We start from the raw sequence: 20,587 nt of genomic DNA, 5'->3' as shown, positions 1-20,587 counted from the left end.
TTTATCTCTTCGGTTTTTCATGCAATTTTTTCCAGCGGTAAAACATCAACAGACTCACAACTCACAAGATTGGTCAGCAGTAGGACTTCCAACCTCACTGGTTTGAAAAAAAACAGTTCTAGTTTCCTCACAGAACCACCAACTTTCGCTAAACTTGCTTCTTCTGAAACCATGCTTTTAAAGGGTCAACAATCTAATTTTAGTCCTCATTTTCAGGGAGGACAATGCAATTCCACGTCCACCGATATCCACCATCTAAAATTGCCTAGCAGGCCATTGAGGGAGCCTTGCCTGCAACATCCAGAGATCATTAAAACAAAACTTCTGGTATAGGTACCATTGAATATTGACTCCCCAAGGATGCTGCAGCCCGAGGTTAGTGAACTGTTCAATATCATCAACAGCCTTTTTTTAAATTTCTGGGTAAGTAGCTGATGGAATAAATGAGCAAAAAACAATTTGCTGGTGCAACTCAGCAGATCAGGCAGCATCTGTGGAGGGAAATGGACAATCGACATTTCAGGTTGAGAACCTTCATCTGGACTCAAAAATTTGACTGTCCATTTCTATCCACAGATGCTGCCTGGCCCACTGAGTTCCTCTAGCGGCTCACTTTTTGCTCCAGATTCCAGCATCTGCAGTTTCTTGTATCTCTGCTGATGGAAATAAAATGCATCCTGCTCTGCTCTCTATACACACATGACTGTGCGGCTAAGCACAGCTCCAATGCCATATACAAATTCGCCAACGACACAATTTGTTGGATGAATCACAGGTGGTGATGAGTCAGCTTATCAGATCGAGATAGGACACCTGGTTGAGTGGTGCCACAACAACCACCTCTTGCTCAACGTCAGTAAAACCAAAGAGCTGTTTGTTGACTTCAGGAAAGGGAGGGCGAACATGCACCAGTCTACATTGGGGGATCGATGGTAGAGTCAGCAGCTTTAAATTCCTGGGCGTTAACATATCAGAATACCCGTCCCGGGCCCTGCACATAGACGTAATCACAAGGGAAGCCTGCCAAATTTGGCTTGTCACTGAACACTCTAACGAACCTCTGCAGATGTCCTGTTGAAAGTATCCTGACTGGTTGCACTATGGTCTGGTACAGCAATTCAAATGTGCAGGAACGCAAAAAGATGCAGAGGGTAGTGGATTCTGCCCAATACATCACGGGCACATCCCTACCCACCATTGGTAGTATCGACAGGAGGTGCTGCCTCAAGAAGGCAACATCCATAATCAAAGATTGCCACCATCCAGGCTATGCCATCTGCTTGTAGCTACCATCAGGCAGGAGGTAGAAAAGCCCAAAGTCCCACACCACCAGGTATCAAAACAGCTACCTCCCTTCAACTATTTAGTTCTTGTACCAACCAGCATAAGCCTAATCACTAAAGTTTAGCAACACTATGACCACTTTGATCACTTTGCACTAAAACTGACTTTGTTTTTTTGTTCCAATTGCATTTGTTCTTATAAAAATTGTGTTTATGTTTTTCTTGTGAATGCTGCTTATATGATGCTATGTGCCTGTGATGCTGCTACAAGTAAGTTTTTCATTGCACCTGTGCACACATGTACTTGTGCATATGACAATAAACTCAACTTTGACTTTGACTTTAAGGTTAGGCCTTTCAAATCTCACACCAAGCTTGGTGATTTCTTTGAATCAAATGTCCAAGTGTAATGCCAAGGTTCTTTCAACTTCGGCAATAAATTTCCATCAAAACGGTCTCAACCTTTTAATGTATTTGTTTTTATATGCACTTTTCACTTATTTAGGGATGTTTCAACACTTTTACAGCCAATGTAATTACTGTTGTAATGCAGAATTGATTCACAATGTCACACACACATTTGTAAGGACATTTTCTCTCTCTGTGCATCAGAAAATGCCCCATCACTTACTCAAACAGGGCTACTTGTCATGCATATTGGGCAACTGATTTCTCCCAAAGCCATCAGAATTGAGTGCCTGACCCTAGAATCTGCACGGGTCTCAGGCTCCCCCACCAGTCTTTAAATCCTAGACTTGTTACTGCAGAGGAGGATGTCATTTGGTCAGAAGTCCATGATTGTTCTGAGTAGAACCACCTCATCCGTTCCAGTTTCATCTGTTGCTTCTTCCTGTTGTTAAAGGAAGATAAATCTGATTGGATTGAAATGACAGACACAATGAATATTTTATCTGACTTGTTTCTTGTATCCACTGCATGTCCCTGCTTAGATTTTGTTTTAACCAGCTTACCCACGTATGGAGTATTGAAGATTGAGGGGTGATCTGAAGAAGGCATTTAATAAGTTGGGGATTTGGTATTTCAGATACAGAGATTGTTTTCTTGTGGTGGAATCAAAATGGGCTAACAAGAACTAGGTTGTTTGTGAATGCAATTAGCAAGCACTTCTCCAAATGGTGGTAAAGGAATCCCAAGTTTTCTTCCCCCTTACGGGTTAGAGATGTGGGACAGGTGGAGATTTCAAGACTGAGTTAGATACTTTTTAAATAGAATCTCAAGTTGGGACTACGGAGAAAGTACCATCAGCCATAATCTAACCAATCCTTCCACTGCCAGCTCCTCATATCCTCCATTGCCATTAACTTGAGTTAATCAGAAACACTTCCCCTGCTCCTCTCCACTTGGCCTATCATTATTATTTCTCTTGTAACCTGTTAGATTTAGTTTCCATACCTGATATATAGCAGTTATATCGTCACAATAAATGGTCAAATTCAGTTCTTCAAACTTCATTCAGTTTTTTTTTCTTATGCTCTATGTGTTTGTATTAAGAATTCTTATTTGGGCAAATAAAAACTGAGCCTTATATGTTTAACACATGTCCAAAAGGCAGCAGTGTCATGTGACCAAATTTACAGGCAATTGTACCTATTTGAGTGTGTTGCTCAAATAGCTGGACTGTGCCTCCTACATTTACACTATTAAATGTGACTTCCTTCGCCCAGTGACATGATCACGGATCCTCAAAAAACTTGAAGCCATGTTCCTGCAGTTGTGATGAGGAAACTGGATTATCGTAATCCAAATGTCAGGAAGAATTGGATAAATGTTGGTCTTTCATACTCCTAACTAAATGAGCAACAGCAAAGAGGGGGCTTTGTGTGTGATGACCTCTAGTACCCCACATTAGTTACCATCTTTGGATGGTTAAACACAGTGGAAAGTGGGAGAAGAATTTTTGGCTAAAATCCTTCAGAATAAATTGTATATTTTATGATGGAGGTAATCTACAGTACAGCTGCAGACAAAACTATTTTTGCCACGGAAATACGTGATGAAAATCTTGCAGCTGTGACCCTCGAACACTGGGAAATGGAGAAGACACACCCTGAGCTGTTTGCAGAGTGAAGGGTGACCTCTACAGAGTGCAAATGACCTGACTTTATCCTGTAACCTCTAGTCAGAAAGTACATGAAGCTTCCTGTGGATTGGGTGTACACTTGGCTTGCCAGAGAGATACCGTCACTGATGATGCGCTTTATTTTTTGCTGCTAAAGCACAAAGTGTACAGGCCATTTAGTATTTCCTGAACAGCAGCTTGAGCTTGGGGTAGTAGGCAGAGGAGAAGGAAGGAGGAGGAGGAGAACACAAAATAGTAGAGTTGCTTATGACTTTAAAATTCTCACTCTTGCTTCCCAATCCCTGCACATTTCAGTAGCTAGGTGTTTGCAGGAGCCTAAATCTGACTGCTTTTGGAGGGACACACTAAACATAAACAACCTGCCTGTGCACACTCTGCAACCTTTCTCAGTCCAACTGTCTTGTTATTCACTGCACTCAGCCAATCTGAACTTATTGTGGACCACAGACTTTAATTGCTCCATTGGCAACCTGGGCCCCACACGGCCGGTCCAGTCTCACCGGTACCCGAGACTGGTGATAACCAAGAAACCTGGCTTCTGAAACAGATGGTATTCATAGTGAAGGTTGAAACCTTAACAGACAGAAATTTCTGCTGTAAATTCAGAACCTGCCTCTCATCTGCCAAGAAGAGGGCCTCAGATGCCCTCATCTCATGACCAATGACCATGACCATTTTCAGGGAAGGTAACAAATCTGATTTTGGCAATAACAAAGGGGTTATAGCAAAAGGACTCCTTAAGCACCATCTGCCAGTGACCAAAGAACAATTCCAAGTCACATACCATATACCTTGATGGACAGAATCCAAAGGACACATTCTTCACGAGAACTTCTTTAAAAATCATTGCAGGGAGCAGCATCAACCATTATACACACTACTTCAACCTTGCAAAAGCCTCCATAGTGTCAACTGTGCACAAGCCTTCCTAAATTTGATTGCCCTTGAAAATTTGTCTCCATTCCATCTGCTTCATGATGACATGTAAGCTATGGATAAACAATGGATCCATCACAGATCCAATCCCAGTCCAGACATGGGCTGCGTCATTCTCTAATTTTCTTAATAGTTATTACTTACTGCCAACAAACTTCTCACTGGAGTGGAGCTAGTCTAGAGGATGAATGGAAACTGTTCAACATCTATCACTCTAATCTCAAGCTGCAGAATGTAGATGACTCTTGTGCACGTACATACTTAGAGACAAAGCTCCAAATCATAACCAACTCATTCACTGAAAGGTGCAGTGGGTCTAACATAAAACACGGGGAAAACTAAAGTCTTTTACCAACCTGCCCCAGCTCCACAACACTCCTTGACAACAGAGGTTCACAATGAGTATCTGGAAAACATGGATCACTTTCCATAATAAAAACAGAGAGTACTGGAAACACAGCCAGTCAGGTGGTATCTGAGGTATCAGGCGGTATAAAGAAAGTTGCAGGGAAGATGGGAAAGGGATGAATAGGAAAAAGCAAATGTCTTCAGTAGGGATGTGGGGATGGAGGTCATCTGATTGATGTGCTAATTGGAGAGAAAGTGAAGAAATGCTCTGACCTAAGGGCAGTTAGAAAATGAGAATACAAATAAAGGAAGATAAAGGAATTCAAAATGCAGGGTGTAGGACATGCCCAGAAGGTCAGAGTGCCCTAGTAGAGAAAAACCTCTGGACAGTACCTCTGTGGCATACTACAGAGCCAATATCACAAATAGGTCAGATTGAGAGTGAGATGGAGAAGTTGAGTGCCAGACAACAGGGAGCTCTGAATTATCTCTGCAAACTGTATGCAGCTGCTCTGCTAAGTGGCTACCTAATCTGCATTTGGTTTCTCCAATCTAGAAGAGACCACATTGTGAAAATCGTATGCTTTACACTCAGTCAGAAGTGCAAGTGAATAGTGGTTCATCTGGAAAGACTGTTAAGTCCCTGGAATGTGCGAAAGGAAGAGGTGAAAGGACAGGTGTGGTACTGTCTGTGGTTGCGTGGGAAAGTGTTGCAAGGTGAGTAGTTGTTGGGAACAGAAAAGTGGACCAGGAAGTCACGAAAGGAACAGTCCCTTCAAAATACTGAAAAGTGGAGATGAAGTTGTGTGTGGTGGTGGAAACTTGCCGACGGAAAATGGAGAGCATAATCCGTTGAATGCGGCAACTAGTTTGGTAAAAGGCGAGGACCAGGGCAAGTCTATCCTGGCTTTGTTCCAAAGGAGAGGGAGTGAGAGCAGAGATGTAGAAAATAGATGAAGTGATATCAACTACGGTAGAGGGAAGACATCTTGGAGACACTGGTGTGGAAAGCGTGAATCCCCACCTTCCTGTATGCCGCAGAGGGGAGGACCGTCTACAACAGGCACCTCACTATACCGGAAGGGTACCACCAACACTGCATCCACAAGGTTCCCCAAATCCATTCGCAATACAATGATCCTTGCCCAAATAAACATCCCCAAGCACTGAGCTCACATCATTAGCATGCCCAAACACCAGACTTCTGAAACAGACACTCCTCTCAGAGTTCCACCACAGCAGGAGATTACCAAGACAAGATGGTTCAAGAATGTTTTCAATGACTCCGTTACAAAAAAAAAGTAACATACTCACTAACTCACAAACAGATGTGGTCTGTTATAAATTAACATGTCGAAAGAGCATCTAGGAAGGCACCAAGAACTTGCTTAAGCCATGCAATGGAGGAAGGTATGCACCACCACCCCCAAAAAAAACCTACTGCCCAAGCATTTTCTCCTCCACTGGTAGCAGAGCCTGCACATCCCACACAAGCCTCATCAGTCTGAAATGGAGAGCAAACAAGGTAACCTCAACTTAGAGGGGCTGCTTAAGAGGGGACAAAACCTTACCACCTTTCTCACACCCTATAAAATGGCCCTTAAACCCTACCTTTGATTTTTTTTTTCATTAGCTAAAACATAATGCACATGGTTTCATGTTAAATGTTATTTTTAAACACAGCTGTAAAGGGCCTTGGGACAATGAACTATTGTTAGGTACTCTAAGTACAAACCAATATTGTTGTTGTCCAGTGTACTCCTGCTGAGAATCTCACCTGCATAACCAGTTAGCACCACTGATTAAATAATAGTTCTAGGCAAGACGAATATCCTTAGGAGTAGTAGAAGAACAGGGTGAGAATGAAATCACCTGCTGACTGACCTTTTTAGAGCCTCCGCTAGTTTAGGAGCATACGAGTGTATCCAGGAATTCCTTGGACAGGTCCCGAATTATACAATTAGGAGTCAGGACTGACGGAAGGTGAAGTGAATTATTGTAAGCTGAATCACTTGTAATATCCTGGGAACAAATAAATCTTAAATTTCCAAATAAATTTATTGAAAAACTGTTTGTTTTTGATAATTTTATTTTCCAGTTATTTTGATTGTGTGAATTGTACAGTTATTTAGAACATTTATTCTTCCAGAAAGTAAAATCAATGAGTGATGGAATATTCCAATATATATTGTGTATAGTTGAAAACTCATGCCCAAAACATTCTGCTGTGCACATTTGAAAAATGAGGAACACTGATTGGTAAAATTTCCCAAGGACTCAGTAACCAAAAGGTAACAATTAATTATTTATCCTTACTCTTTTTAACATTGAATAGATCATTATTTGTTCAGTAATGTTTCTTCAGAGGCTTTTTCCTCCCAACCAAAAAATGATTCTTTGTCCACCTGAATATCTCAAAAGTACAGGCATTAAATTCCTTGGCATTGGTGTATGCTTTGGGTGGTAAAGAAAATGAGCCCAATGTCAATTGGGCATCTGGAGGGTCAGGGAAGCTGGCCTGAAAATTGGTAGTTTCAGATTTAAATAATCTAATAATTTAATTAACTTCCTGCTGAAATCCATGCACTAACAAGTTTTAATTTTGTTTTCGTCTCCAACCACTTCAATATTATCGTTAGAACAGAGTGTCCTCTTGTGACAGATCAAGAGTTCGGGTTAGTCCTCTGATCTCTGTCCATTCCTCCAAGCATGCTCAGGTAATTCAGAATGTCACAAGCACACTGCCATCTAATGGCTGCTCAGACATATTTTTCAGCCTCATCATTAGATGAGATTGGGAACTTAGCCTTGGTCTAACACTGTACCCCAAATACAGCTCCAGGTGATGCACACACCCAGAATGAAATGATCTACATGGCGTTAGCACTGGACTGGAAGTGGAGAAACATTGAAATGCTGAGGTACAAGGTTGTTAAATCCTGATAAACTTTGTTATATCAATACATACTTTGAAACCCTCTGTGGTAAACAATTAAGAGGTTCAAATAATGGTTAATTTTAGGACTGATAATCAGGAACGAATTCGTGCACAAAGTGGTCTGCACATAGAATGGATTTCTAGGTGGCCTAAGAATTTGTAATGCATCTTATAACAGGGTGGAGAGCACATAATTCTTCTAGAAAGACTTCACAACACAACCAAATTTTCTTAAAAAAAACAAAACTGAACATATCTCCCATGTACAAACAAGTACTTTCAATTGTTTGTGGCTTGCAGAGAAAAATCTGTAACAATTGCTTTTAAGTAATAAATATCATGTAACAAGTAAATGAAAGAAAGCATATTTTAAATAAGTATAACCTTGAAATAATAGCATTGGAACTAATCCAATTGCTGAATAATATCAACATTTACACTAGAAATATCTAGAAATGCCACGGAAACAGTCTGAGAGTTTTCAAACTTCTTCCCCAGGACCTGGTGAAACAATAAAATGTGAAGCAGGTGACCTGCAAGGTGTCAAGAATCAGCAACACATATGGGTGTGTCAGCAAGAAGAGCAATTAAATAATTCAATCAACAATACAAATATAGTATAACTTAACTTCAGGTTGTCTCATTAAATAAGTAACAAAATAAACTTTAGACCCTGTAACATGCAAAGAGTATTGTGGTAGATTACATTGGCTTCAGCAATTGAAGGACTTCTGACTTCCATATAGTTAGTGTTTGTAACACACAACCTTCAGGTTTCCATGTTCTTTACTGCAACACAGTGGACCTTTCCCTCCAATCAATAAAGCTGTCTTGAGGAAATACAGTGCAAGTTTCACACATGTTCTCTGTTGAGGGAGAGAACCATAAGCACAGGCAAATGTTTATACAGCATTAAAGCTGGAGTGCCCTGTTCTAGGATCTTATTGCACATTTGAACAGATGGTTGTGTATTTTTTGGATGTCCACTAGTTTTTACCCCTTGTGTGTCTTTGAACCTTGAAAATCCAGAATTAGGATGGTACTTCCAGTTCTGTTGCATAGCCGAGAAATTAAAGCTGAACTACTGCTGTAAATCCGCTTAATAAGTGTGCTTTATAAGCAGCAGTACCCCCTTTGATGCAACTGGTGAACTGTCTTGTAATTCCATTTGAACAGAAGATAGATTTTAATAATACACACGTCTTTGAATGGAATCAGCTCTCACACTGCAGCCTTGTTCATTAGGGAAACAGCGTAGAGCATTTTAGGTACTTAGTTAAGCAAAGAAGAAGTAGTTGAAGGTCAGTACTTTTTGTTGAGGTTTGTTTTAGTTAAAAGAAATTAGTAATATCCTTCATAGTTCTCTATATTAGAAAGTGTCCATATATAAAACAGGGCGATACAACATTAGTCCAACCAGAAAACAGATCAAGCCTAATCTCAGTCATACAGTAATTTTAACAGGGAGGGAGAACCACTGGCATGGAGCAAAGGTCATTGAAATAAAACAAACCTCACCTTCCAAATATCATTTTTTAACTGCATGTGGGATGTACCTCAAATAAAAAGTGTATTCCTGATTCGCAACACAACCTCCTGTTTATGCCATTTTTGATTACTTTCAAACTGGCAGCTTGTCATCTTATGTGGAAACAGGGATCCAGTTCATAAGGCATAAAAGGCAACATTAGAGCATACGTAACCCGATTAATTACGTAAAAAAATAAAACATACCATTTGCACGGAGCCATTCTTTTTATTTCAATTGAAAGATTGGCTTTCATACACTCATAAATAATTTTAACCCTGGTTAGTTACCAGAGACCCCTACTAACAAAATAAACTAGGCATTAGATTGTGTTCCATGACATATCCTCTCTTTCCATATTAAGATAAATGTTAATAACATAAGTTGCAGCCAATGGCAGACATGCTATTCTTCCTCTGTTAGTGACACTGTTTAATGTAAATAACATGACATTCAGAGAACCAATGGCATAACAGACCCCTGAAAATGGAGGTCCACAAATCTGTCATCAGATTAAGACAGCCTGTTTCAGTAAAATGGTGAAGCATCAGGACCTGTGCATTCAATCTTTTAGCCATGTTTTTCACAGCATAGTCCAGTGCAATAACAGTAATACAGTACAGCACACAGAGGCTATTCTCCCAAAACAGGATCACTTACCTCCTGCATTTGAGCGCCAAGGTAATAGTGCCTTTTTGACAGCCTTACTACAATGTCTATTCTGCCTGTGTAAAGTGCTTGATGGTGCAAGAGCTGCAAGATCCCCAGGGAGAGCTCCATTTAGGAAGTGGCAGTAAATCTCAAAGTACAATACTCTTAAAGTTGAAAAGGAAAATAATCAATTAATTGTCTAGCTGCTGACACACAAGAGGAATGAATTCCATTATCATAGAGTAGTTTTTAAAATCACATACATGGGAATTATTTACAAACTCACTACAGTGATAGCAGAAATCTTCCCCAATATGGGATCATTTCTACAATGAAAACTTTGGTTTTTAAACTTTGTGTCCAACAAACTCTAATATTATATGACTATCAACATGTGAAAATTTAATGGCTGTGTCAAAATTGTAAGTACAAAAGTTGTGAAATAAGGTCCTCCCAAAAGTTTTTAGATTTGCAGTTACAGCATGATGCCTTTCCTGTTCATTTACCTTCTGTATAGTTCTCTTCCAGTTTCACGCCCGTAACCAGGGCATACTATTTGCGGTGAACATTTGTTTTTCTTTTTGTAGATTTGCTTTTGAAGTCTGAACTCCATTTGCTGCTTTTGTGCAAAATTAGAATATGTCGACACACCAAATCACACAGACATTTTGGTGGTTTGATGATGGACTTTACAATAACCTAACTCATTTTCTGAGGCTTTATGATGGATCACTATTTGCTGAAAGATCCAAAACCAAACCCTAATACTAACTTAACAGAAACAGAAAATAGTGGAAATCCCTGGCAGATGAGTCAGTAGGTGGAGAGAACAGGCAAGATTTAAGAACATACATTATTTTAAAATTGATTTTCCATTTAGAATATAGATCCCTCTTCAAAGAAATAAGGAGTGCATGGAAACCCAATTAGAAAAAGAGGGAAGGGTCTACATATGTACAAATATATATTTACAAATTCAGAGGCTTATGAATGAAATGGTAAAACAGATCTGTTCTGTTATTCCAATCATAATTCCTCCTACAGTTTGCCTATGTATATTTGTCCCCTCTCATTTTTCTGAACCTATTAACATGCCTGCAATTTATTTTTCAAATTGGAAGGTTTCACACCCTGGAAGTTATCTTGTCTGCTCAGAGGTGGCTGACAGGCTGCTGTATCTTCCCCAAATTCTCTATTTCTGCTTCAGATTTCCATCATGCACAACAATTTCGGTTTTACCGGATAACCAGTTCATTGGTTTAAGTGTAATCATAAGGAATGTAATTTGATGGGCTACAGACTGAGCTTTTGGCACCAGCAGTGAAGGGAGAAATTTGCTACACAGTTTCAAACTAACAAAATCAAATGCCAAGTCTTAAATCATGGTCCTTTGGGACCAGTAATTATTAACATTAATGAATAAGTGGGACAGTGATTAGCTTATTTTATGTAACCTACTTGTAACTCAGTTCCAGAAATCTATTTACTTTGAACATTATTCAGAATTATTTTAATATATTTTACTGATCATCATCCCATGATGTTACATTCAGAGGAGTGTTGGAATGATGATAAATGGACCAAGCTATGCAAACATAATTCAATCCGTTATTTAAAATTTGTCCTTAAATTTCCAATGTAAATCCCTATGTCCATTATTGATGGAAACAACCAGGTAAACTTGTCACATTATAATTAGACCCTCTTGCCAGTGGAAGTTCTGCAGCACCATTGTTTTCAGGAGGGCAATGGTGTAGCTACGAAAGTTTACAAAATCAGCTCCCTTTATAAATGTACGTCTAGGAATTAAAACTGGAAAAATAAACATTATATATTAAATCTGAGTCAAACAAATTAGAAATGTAATGTCCCTATATCATTTTAATTTTTATATTAAAAAAACATGTCTTGTTACACTGGAGATTAGAAATTGACCTTCACACTGTACACTCCTTTTTCCTCATGCTGTTCCTGTACAGGAAAGCACATCCCTTCCTACATGGTGAGAACTTTAATTGCGTTAACAGCATATTACTTCGGATTATCGCCCTTCCTGTTATACATACCAAAGTGTATTACTGATGGATTAGTTAGACCCTGCTGACACCACATCCTCACACATTATACTAGTGCCAATTATGCTGTGATTTGGTTTACTTGCAGTACAAATAGACTAAGTTATTTATTTCCCAACTTTTTTTAAAAAAGCCTCTCTCAGCTTCCATTTTCTCTCCTTCCCTCCTCAACATTGACTCCTTGCATCGACACAGTTCCTTGTTCAAGCTATCATTTTTGTGCACCAGCTCCAAAACCACAGCAGGAATGCTACTCAATTGTGGACGAGGTAATGGTTTAGCCCAATAGTCTTACTCAACCTCAACATGTGAATGCGTGCAGAAGTTGCTAAATATGGGTCAGCAGACAGAACCATGGCTGATTTTCCCTTCTCCAATTGAAGCCAATTTGTGTCATCTTACCACCCCTGCTGCTTCATTACAACCTAGGAAATAAACCTGGGACTAAATTTTTATTTGACTTGAGGGATGAACTGTATAATATATTCACACACTAAGCCATGATAGCCATGACCACAGCCCAGACAGATTCCAGAAAATTACTCCCATTGATTTTCAGGCCACTGAGCCTATACACCCAGGTTCCAGTAACCCTGAACCCTGCTTAACTTAATGAATCTTATCAAATTAGTACTCAGCCTGACAATGCCTTTTGTGAAAGATTTGCATTTGTACAGCACCTTTCACACAAATGAAATACTTCAAAGAAAAATAAAGGAACCTCAGCAGACAATTTGCAAACTGACCCACAAACTGCAATTTGGTAACAGGCAGATAATTAGCTTTACTAATGCTAGTTAATGTCAGCTAGGATAGCAGGATAATGCCTTTACTTTTCCCTGAAAGAGTGACATAAAATTGTTCTTGCCACCAAGGAGAGCAGACAGGTCTCATCCAACAATGTCACATTGCCTCAATATGTGCATCGACTTGAGTAACATTATGACCATCTTAACCACAGCTAACATACGCACACACTTAAAAGGGCACCAGTTCTAATTAAAGAAGAAAAGCAAATGTTGAGATGTTGCAGCCTTTGTGATTTTTTTCAGCGTTCCATCTACCACAGTTATTTTTGTACACATAAATATCAATTATGTGATGGAGGAATCTTATCACTGCTGCTTTCCCTCTACTCCATCCGAACAATGTCCCCCAGTACAATCAGTATTTGCTTCAACAGTCTACTCAAAATTACGTGATTCAGCATTAAATGTCAGGATCAAAAACCACAGATCACCAGGATGGTTAATTCAAGATGTGAAATAGGGCAAAATGTTTTTTTTAATGGAAAACAGCCATGTAATTGATTGATCTGCAGCCCAGTTTATGGTTTACATATAACGAGTTTGCTTGCTGTGTAGGCTACTGCCACAATCTCTCCCCTGTTGTGTTACACTGTGTTCCTCATTTCATGTTTATTGATATAAAATAATAAATCCATTAAGGCATTTGCTCCCATTAGTTCACAATGATCTGTGAAACTGAAAGGAGGGTCAGAAAGCAAAAAGGGGAACACTGATAAACTCTTTATCTATTCATTATTATTTAGCTGCTGCCTTGGGGGGAAATACCCCTTTGTTCTTCCACCAAATGCTGCATAACAAATAAAAATATTTTTAAAACAAAAGAACAAAAAAAAACTACTGTGTTCTGATGAAGCTAAAGTTTTCAAGCATGACCTATATATGTGCAAAGCTAACATCCCCTGCAACAATTTGACACTGCAGCAGCTAGGGGGAAGAAAATCCACTTTGTACAATTTTAACACCAATCCCAACAAGCTCCTTCTTGCTTTTACTCACAGGATTCAATGTGGCCAGAGAGGGCAAGGCGATTGCCTAGTTAACAAGTCAAATGCTTGCAAAGTTAGTGGGGAGAGCAAAGTGCAATAAACTATCATACTTAAATGCATTTAAAAATGTAAATAATTTAATTAGTAACATTCATCATGATGGTCTTAATTCCTAGTGACACTCTCAAATGAGTTTTTAAAACAAACTATAAATGTACCTACTTTCTACTGAATAGAGAAATCCTTAGATTTCCCACCCTCAATATTCAGTAATGCACTCTCTTGACATTTCATTTCTGGCCAGCATGTGATTGAAAGTTTCCCCACTTACTGATCACTGGCAGCAGCAAATGAGTAAATTGAGAAGAATGCAAGACTGGAAAAGTTTAAACTAAAAAAGAGTGGTCCATTACGGCACTGATGTGTTGCCAAGAGCATCTAAAAATTTTCCTCCAATATTCTAACAATTTCTTCATTGCAAACATTCCCAAATGAATAAAATGAGATTTCCTTCACCAGTTGCTTGAGCTGTCCAACTAAATTATCTCCAACAGTTCTCTACTGAATGCCTTCAAAATTAACTTGAATAGTTTCACGGATTGTTTCACATAAACAGGAATGTGCAATGTGATTAAGGGATTTTGCAAACCATTTTTGCTATATAATTGAATGTATATTAGTTATAATAAATATATAAGCACTCACGCAAACAATACATTTTCTCTCCCTGCTCCGCCCTCAAAACAAATTAAATATTTGTTATAAGTTAACGAGAAAACAAAAAAATACTGAAATGGTACAGTACAGAAAGAGCAGAGTCTTCCTCAAATTGCATTCCCTCATTGTTCACATCAAAGTGCGTGCAATCAGTTTCTCAGAGGCTTTTTGATTAAAACCTTCTAAAAAAAAGAAGTGGTTTGATCAGCTCTGTCAGGAATCTGCCTTCTGACTGGGCTCCATCTTATCATGAATTGCACAGTTGCATGTGCCCGTTATTGTCAACGAGAAGTGGTAAAGGCAGGGGAGGGGAAGAGAAAATTAACAAGTTCCTGAAATCTTCTTTAAAAAAGAGACGCCCATCTGCCAGCTTCCAAATGCGTCAAGATCAACTGGGCAACCAGATCTGTTCTGAGAAGTATACGATATTTTCCCATTGCTTCCACAGAGAAACAAGGAACAGCACTAGTAGCAGTGTGCTTAGAACCCGGAACCGTGTCTTCATGAGAGGAGTGATGAAGTTGGCGATGGTGGAGACAAAGACCAGTATGACAGCCATGAGTGCCAAGATGACATTGATGAATTTGCCCAGCAGTGCTCGTGCATTAGCATTCTCCACTCCCTCCAGCTGCACCACTTGCTGTTGCTGCTGCTGAAGTTCCAATTTGGTAATCCGGGTAAGACATGACTCCAGAGCCTCCTGTTGGGCACAAACAGAGAAGAGAACACAGTGAAGGGAGCTCTTAAAAACAGCATGAGGCTAGACGCAAATGGATTTTCAGTTCAGATACTGAACAGGCAATCCAATTCAAGAAAGGATGGCTGCTGTGGAAAACATCTTGGCTGTAGGGGCACTGCAAGGTTGGAACTGAGATGTAATCTTAGTGCAGAGCAGAGGGTGTACAGTACCATGTTACACATATTAAATTTAGATATTAAATAGATTATAGATAATATGACAAAGAGCATAGATAAGGTGAATGATCATGGGCACCGTCTTTTTCCAAGGACAGGGGAGTCTGAAATCAGAGGGAACAGGTTTAAGGTGAGAAGAGAAAGACAAAGGGGATTTGAGAGGCAAGTTTTTCCACAGAGTTTGGTGGGTATGTGGAATAAGCTGCCGGAGGAAGTGGTGCTGGTGGGGACAAATACTGTGTTTAAAAGACCTTTAAACAGGTACCTAGATAGGAAACCTTTAAAGAGCTATGAGCCTAATGCAGGTAAATGGGATTAGCATAGATAGGTATCTTGGTCAGCATGGACAAATTGGGTGAAGAGTCTGTTTCTGTGCTGTATAATTCTATGACTTTATGCTTTCCCCTTTTTGGAAACATTGACAAGTCTCCTTATCAATTACTAACACTCTTTATCTTAATAAGTAGATAACTCACAAGAAACACAAAATTAGAAAACACAGCATTGTTAGTCGTCAGTGTTTACAAAACGTAAGCATTTAAGGAATTTCTAACCAATATACATTTAACCATACAATCTCATTCTAAATGACTTAAGAATAGATAGAAAATGGAATTTTAACATGGGTAGAGAAGAATGCTGGCTGCAAAAACCCAAAGATTTAATAATATCCTCTTAGGCACAGTAGAAGGAGGAGGATACAAAATTAAAACATTTACAGGTTTAAAAAAAACTGAGTATCCAGGATTTTCCTTCATGTAAATAGGTACCCTCCCTAGCTTCAGACCATTGTTTGGTTCCACTTTTCAACGTCAACTTAAAAAATACTAGGACGTTGAATTTTCATGAAGAACAATCTGTGATAGAATGGTGATACACATTTGGCAGAAGGAACTAACTGAGAATCCAAACTGGAAAAGGAAGGAAGAATGAAAAAGGATATTCAAGGATGGATAAAAGAAAGAAAATTAATTTTGCAGCTGTTACACATCTGGACTGCAAAAAGTGCAAAAGATCTTCAGTCCTTTGAAAGGTTAAAGAGCACTGAGCAATTGTAATCGTGGCTACAGTGCTGTGTGGTCAGTCAACAATGCAGAGTAGCCTAGAATGAGTCAGACCTAGTTCAGACAGTTCAGGAATGTGTCTACTCAAACACTGTGGCACTTATCGGGAACATCCTTGTCTGAACAATACATTTTGTAGCGCAAGATATACCGCATCAAAGCCCGTTTGAGTAAAGATTGATATGAACATCCTGAACCTCCCATACACCCACATGCATTTGCACCACAGGCATTCTTCAGCTCTTATTTTTGATAATTTTTCACATCCAATTGCCTAACATATCATATCCTAACTCTTGCCTACTGTCCCCCGTCAACACCATGTTTTATGTGGACACACACCGTGCAAAACAACTGAAAAGCAATCCTAGCTGTATTGTGCCCGCCTGATCAAGAATGTCACATGCAGGGAAATATAGAGAAGAAATTCTACTTCCTAAGTTACACAGCACAGCATGTTTTATAAGAACATTGGATCAAAAACAAGCCATTCAGTTCCCCCTCCAAACAGATCACCGCTGATCACATCTCCATTCCCATTACTTGTCTTGGTTCCACACACCCAGTGCCTTCACCCATCGAAAGTCAATCAATTTCAGTTTGTAAGTGTTCAAGTACCACAAAACCTTAAGCTCTGGGAAGAGTGTTTCAAATTTTCACTAAATTTTACGTAAAGTGCTTCTTGACAGCTTGGCATTAAATTTTAAAGTTACACCCATATTTTCTCAACTCCCCAGATCTAGTCTCTTAAATCCTTTAATCATATTAAGCAACTCATTAAAAATAAACCCTTAATTTTCCACAAGCACATGGAGACAAACATAGCTTATGTAATCCTATCTATCATAACTTCACCCTTTATAGTGATATGGCATTCAACCATAGATTTATTTTCTGATTTGTGCAGATTTAACTGATATCAGTTGAAGTTGTAATAAGGGATCTACAGTGAACGTAGAAAATACAAGACTGCACACAATCAGACACACACCACAAAGGATTCCTGAGCACATGCAAATGATGTTAGGATCATATTCTACTGTCATCCAACCATAGTGAAAGGGTCTGCTCAGATTCCTGGCACAGATTAAACCAAAGACAGCTCATTTGGGCCAGACTGCAAAGAACTCTTGTGCTTGTGAAACTACATAACATGTCAGGACCTGCAGGAAGCAGTGGCAGACAAAGAATGGTACACCCAATCACAAGGATAAGCACATATTTAAAAAGCACCAAAGCAATAAATAATATAGGAATGACTGAGTGTTTGCATGCATATATGCAGAAATAGTGAACAAAAGGAAATGCAGTGGAAAGCAATAAAAAATACACTGTCATATGATTAAGATAAAAGATTAAATAGTTTATATATAGATTATGGCAACTGGTCTTACTAAAATTTCAACAAAAGGCTTTTCATTCCATGTCCAAACACATGATGTATTGAGAGAACAGGCCTGTCATTAGTATTACAAAGTGGTTTACAATATTGATTTTTGGGATGAGATGGCTGTTCTACAATTGATTAGAATGGGCCCCATTTCCTCTGGAGTTCAGAAAAATGTAAGGTGATATCACTGAAATATACATGATTCTGAAAGGGCTTTACAGGATACAAACTGAAAGGTATTTTTCTTCGCTGTAGGATAAGGGTTCAGTCATGCTGGACTGAGGAATTTCTTCGCTCAGTGTATTGAATCTTTGGAATTCTTCTCAGTGCATTTCTGTCACTAAGTAAATTTAACACGAAAATCAGCAGATATTTGGGATCACGACGGATCAAAATTATAGAGGTTAGTTGGAAAGGCAAGCTAAGGCAGAAAATCAGCAGAATCTTGTCAAATGGCAGAGCAAGACTGAGTGCCATGTGGCTTATTCCTGGTCCTATTTCTGCTGCTTGCACACAGTTCTGAAAGAAAAGGGAATGAATGATTTAATCGTATTAAATAATATTGTCCCACATTAAAGAATCACATTTTAAGTGTGATTCTTCAAAAAAAAACATCTATGAGCTTTACTGTCAAAATCCATCAAAGACCCATGGATTTTGAGAGAGATGGTGAAATAGGTTCTGAAGTGATATATTCAGGAGAACCTCAAAACTACTACAATTGATCTACATACATGGGGAGGGAAAAGCAAACAATGAGATCAGGAGGTATGTGCTCTAATTAATGCCATGCAATAGACTACTTTAAAATTGGCTTGGGGTTATCTGATGAACAATGTGAACTCTATTTCTGCTAGGAAGAGCCTCACCATTTGAAAAGTGGTTAAAACCTCCAATAAGGGAAATTGCAGACATATTCACCAACCAACAGTCCATTTCTTAGAGGATGTACCTGGATATCTCTGGCTCTCTCATCTGACTGGTAAGCCACTTTTTCCTCCATACTGGCAAGTTCCTGTTTCAAATTAGACATTTCATTTTGATGAAGCTCTGTCAGATCATTCAACTGCTCCTCCAGACGCTCATACCTGGACAAAAAGTTCAAAATTATTAATGCAATCAACCTATGTTCTCCCTGGACAACCCAACAATCAGTGTTCTTAAATTGGTCTCAGTTGAAATTTCAATGCATGGCATGATGGAAAATCAGATCAGAAGAGTATATGACAATTTCAAGTAGTTTAGTTCTTGCAATTGTAAAATATGGCCTGGGACAAATTATGAACTCAATTCATTCCTATGCATGGCCACTGACTGTCCTATATGAATTGAAACATGCTCACTACACACCACTTATTGTTTAGTCCGAGAACAAAGATCAATAGTGTCAAGAGGATGGAAATATGCAAGAAATGATTGGACCCAATGTTGAAAAAGGGCAAATCTGAGAGTAACTTATAAAAGTATACAAGATAATTAAATGTGGGGAAAAGGTTCTCAAATACAAGACAAGATTTCTTTACTAGTCACATGTACATCGAAACACACAGTGAAATGCATCTTTTGCGTAGAGTGTTCTGGGGGCAGCCCGCAAGTGTCGCCACGCTTCCAGCGCCAACATAGCATACAACAACTTCTGGACCAAAGTAAAAGTTATGGCATGTTATGTTTAGGATTGATAACAGGAAGCATTTCTTCAAATGTAGCAATCAGTAATTAATGTTTCAGGAAATATCCTGTATTGATTTAGAATAACACATTTCCAGTAAACTAGGAGGTATGCTGTATTAGACTACGTTATTCCACTGTTGAAGTTAACTTTATTGTTTAAAGAGTCAAAGATCTAAATTATTAAGTACAAACATGAATAGGAAAGAATGAATAGCAAATTACTTATTCATTTCAGCCTCAAGATTAATAACAAATAGAGAGAAAAGCATGCAGTGCCTTCAGAACACGGACACAAGTAAGAGATAAATTTGTTTTAAATACCTATTTGGTTAATCTAATTGTACAGTTACTTTTTCCTAATCTTCTAGATGACTCAAAACATATGGGACCAGGGAATAGAAATCCGTTGGTTCTGCTGAGGCACAGCATGCATTGTCCAGCGAGTGCAGTGTCTATGCAATGTGGACATTGATGAGCAAGGGATTTTGTTGCACTTTTATATTTTTAAATATAATACACAAATTAAGGGAGGCATGGCAGGGCAGGGCATGCATTAAAATGGAAGCTAATGGAAACCACTGTGATCCATGAAGAACATCTCCACAGCTCAAGAAACTTCAGTTTGAAGTCTGAGACTGAGGTACTGCAATGTATCAAGGTGAAATGGTTCCAAGAAGCAGTTACATCCCTTTAAGTACAGCAGGATTGGTCAGTCAACAGGGACAATTGGGTGTAGCTGTGCAAGGCAGGTATGGAGATCCAGAAGACAGTGTTGGAAAAGCCTCTGCACTTGAAATCATCCAAGAGGTACGTCAATTCTTCCAGCTGGATGAGAGCAGAGACTGCAGGGAGAATGAGCAAACTGATCACAGCAGCGCAGTACAGGGAGGCATTCAAGTTAGGGGAGCCAAAAGGAATATAGCAAAGACATAAAACAGTATAGTGAGGAGTACTGATAATGGTCCCTGTAGCTGTGTTTGTGAATCTCAAAGGCTGTGTTGCCTGCCAAGGTTAAGGACTTCTCCTTGAGGCTAGAGGGGAACATGGAGAGGAAGGAAAGAAACCCAGGTGTCATGGCATATGTGTGAACCAACAAAGACAGGGCAAAGGAGGAGGATCTGCTGAAAAGGTATCAGAAGGTAGGGTCTAATCAAAAAACTGACCAAAGATAACAG

General features: G+C 39.1%; 1 protein-coding gene across 3 annotated transcripts in view; it reads right to left on the bottom strand.

The window, feature by feature from the left end:
• Nucleotides 1-1,719: 1,719 nt before the first annotated feature.
• tmcc2 (transmembrane and coiled-coil domain family 2) overlaps nt 1,720-20,587 on the bottom strand; it is a 127,855-nt gene continuing 108,987 nt past the window's right edge. For 2 of the 3 annotated variants that reach the window (XM_052034855.1, XM_052034856.1), the window contains exons 6-7: nt 18,694-18,829; nt 6,768-15,072 (exon numbers count right to left, since the gene is read on the bottom strand). In XM_052034855.1, coding sequence (XP_051890815.1) covers nt 14,761-15,072; nt 18,694-18,829 — 448 coding nt within the window. In that variant the 3' untranslated portion in view covers nt 6,768-14,760. Of the gene's footprint in view, nt 2,134-6,767; nt 15,073-18,693; nt 18,830-20,587 lie in introns of those variants that run through there. The other variant, XR_007957896.1, reaches the window with a different exon arrangement.

This window comes from Pristis pectinata, chromosome 20 (genome assembly GCF_009764475.1).
Source record: "Pristis pectinata isolate sPriPec2 chromosome 20, sPriPec2.1.pri, whole genome shotgun sequence".
Taxonomy (NCBI): Eukaryota; Metazoa; Chordata; class Chondrichthyes; order Rhinopristiformes; family Pristidae; genus Pristis; species Pristis pectinata.
This window is presented reverse-complemented; position numbering and strand designations above follow the sequence as displayed.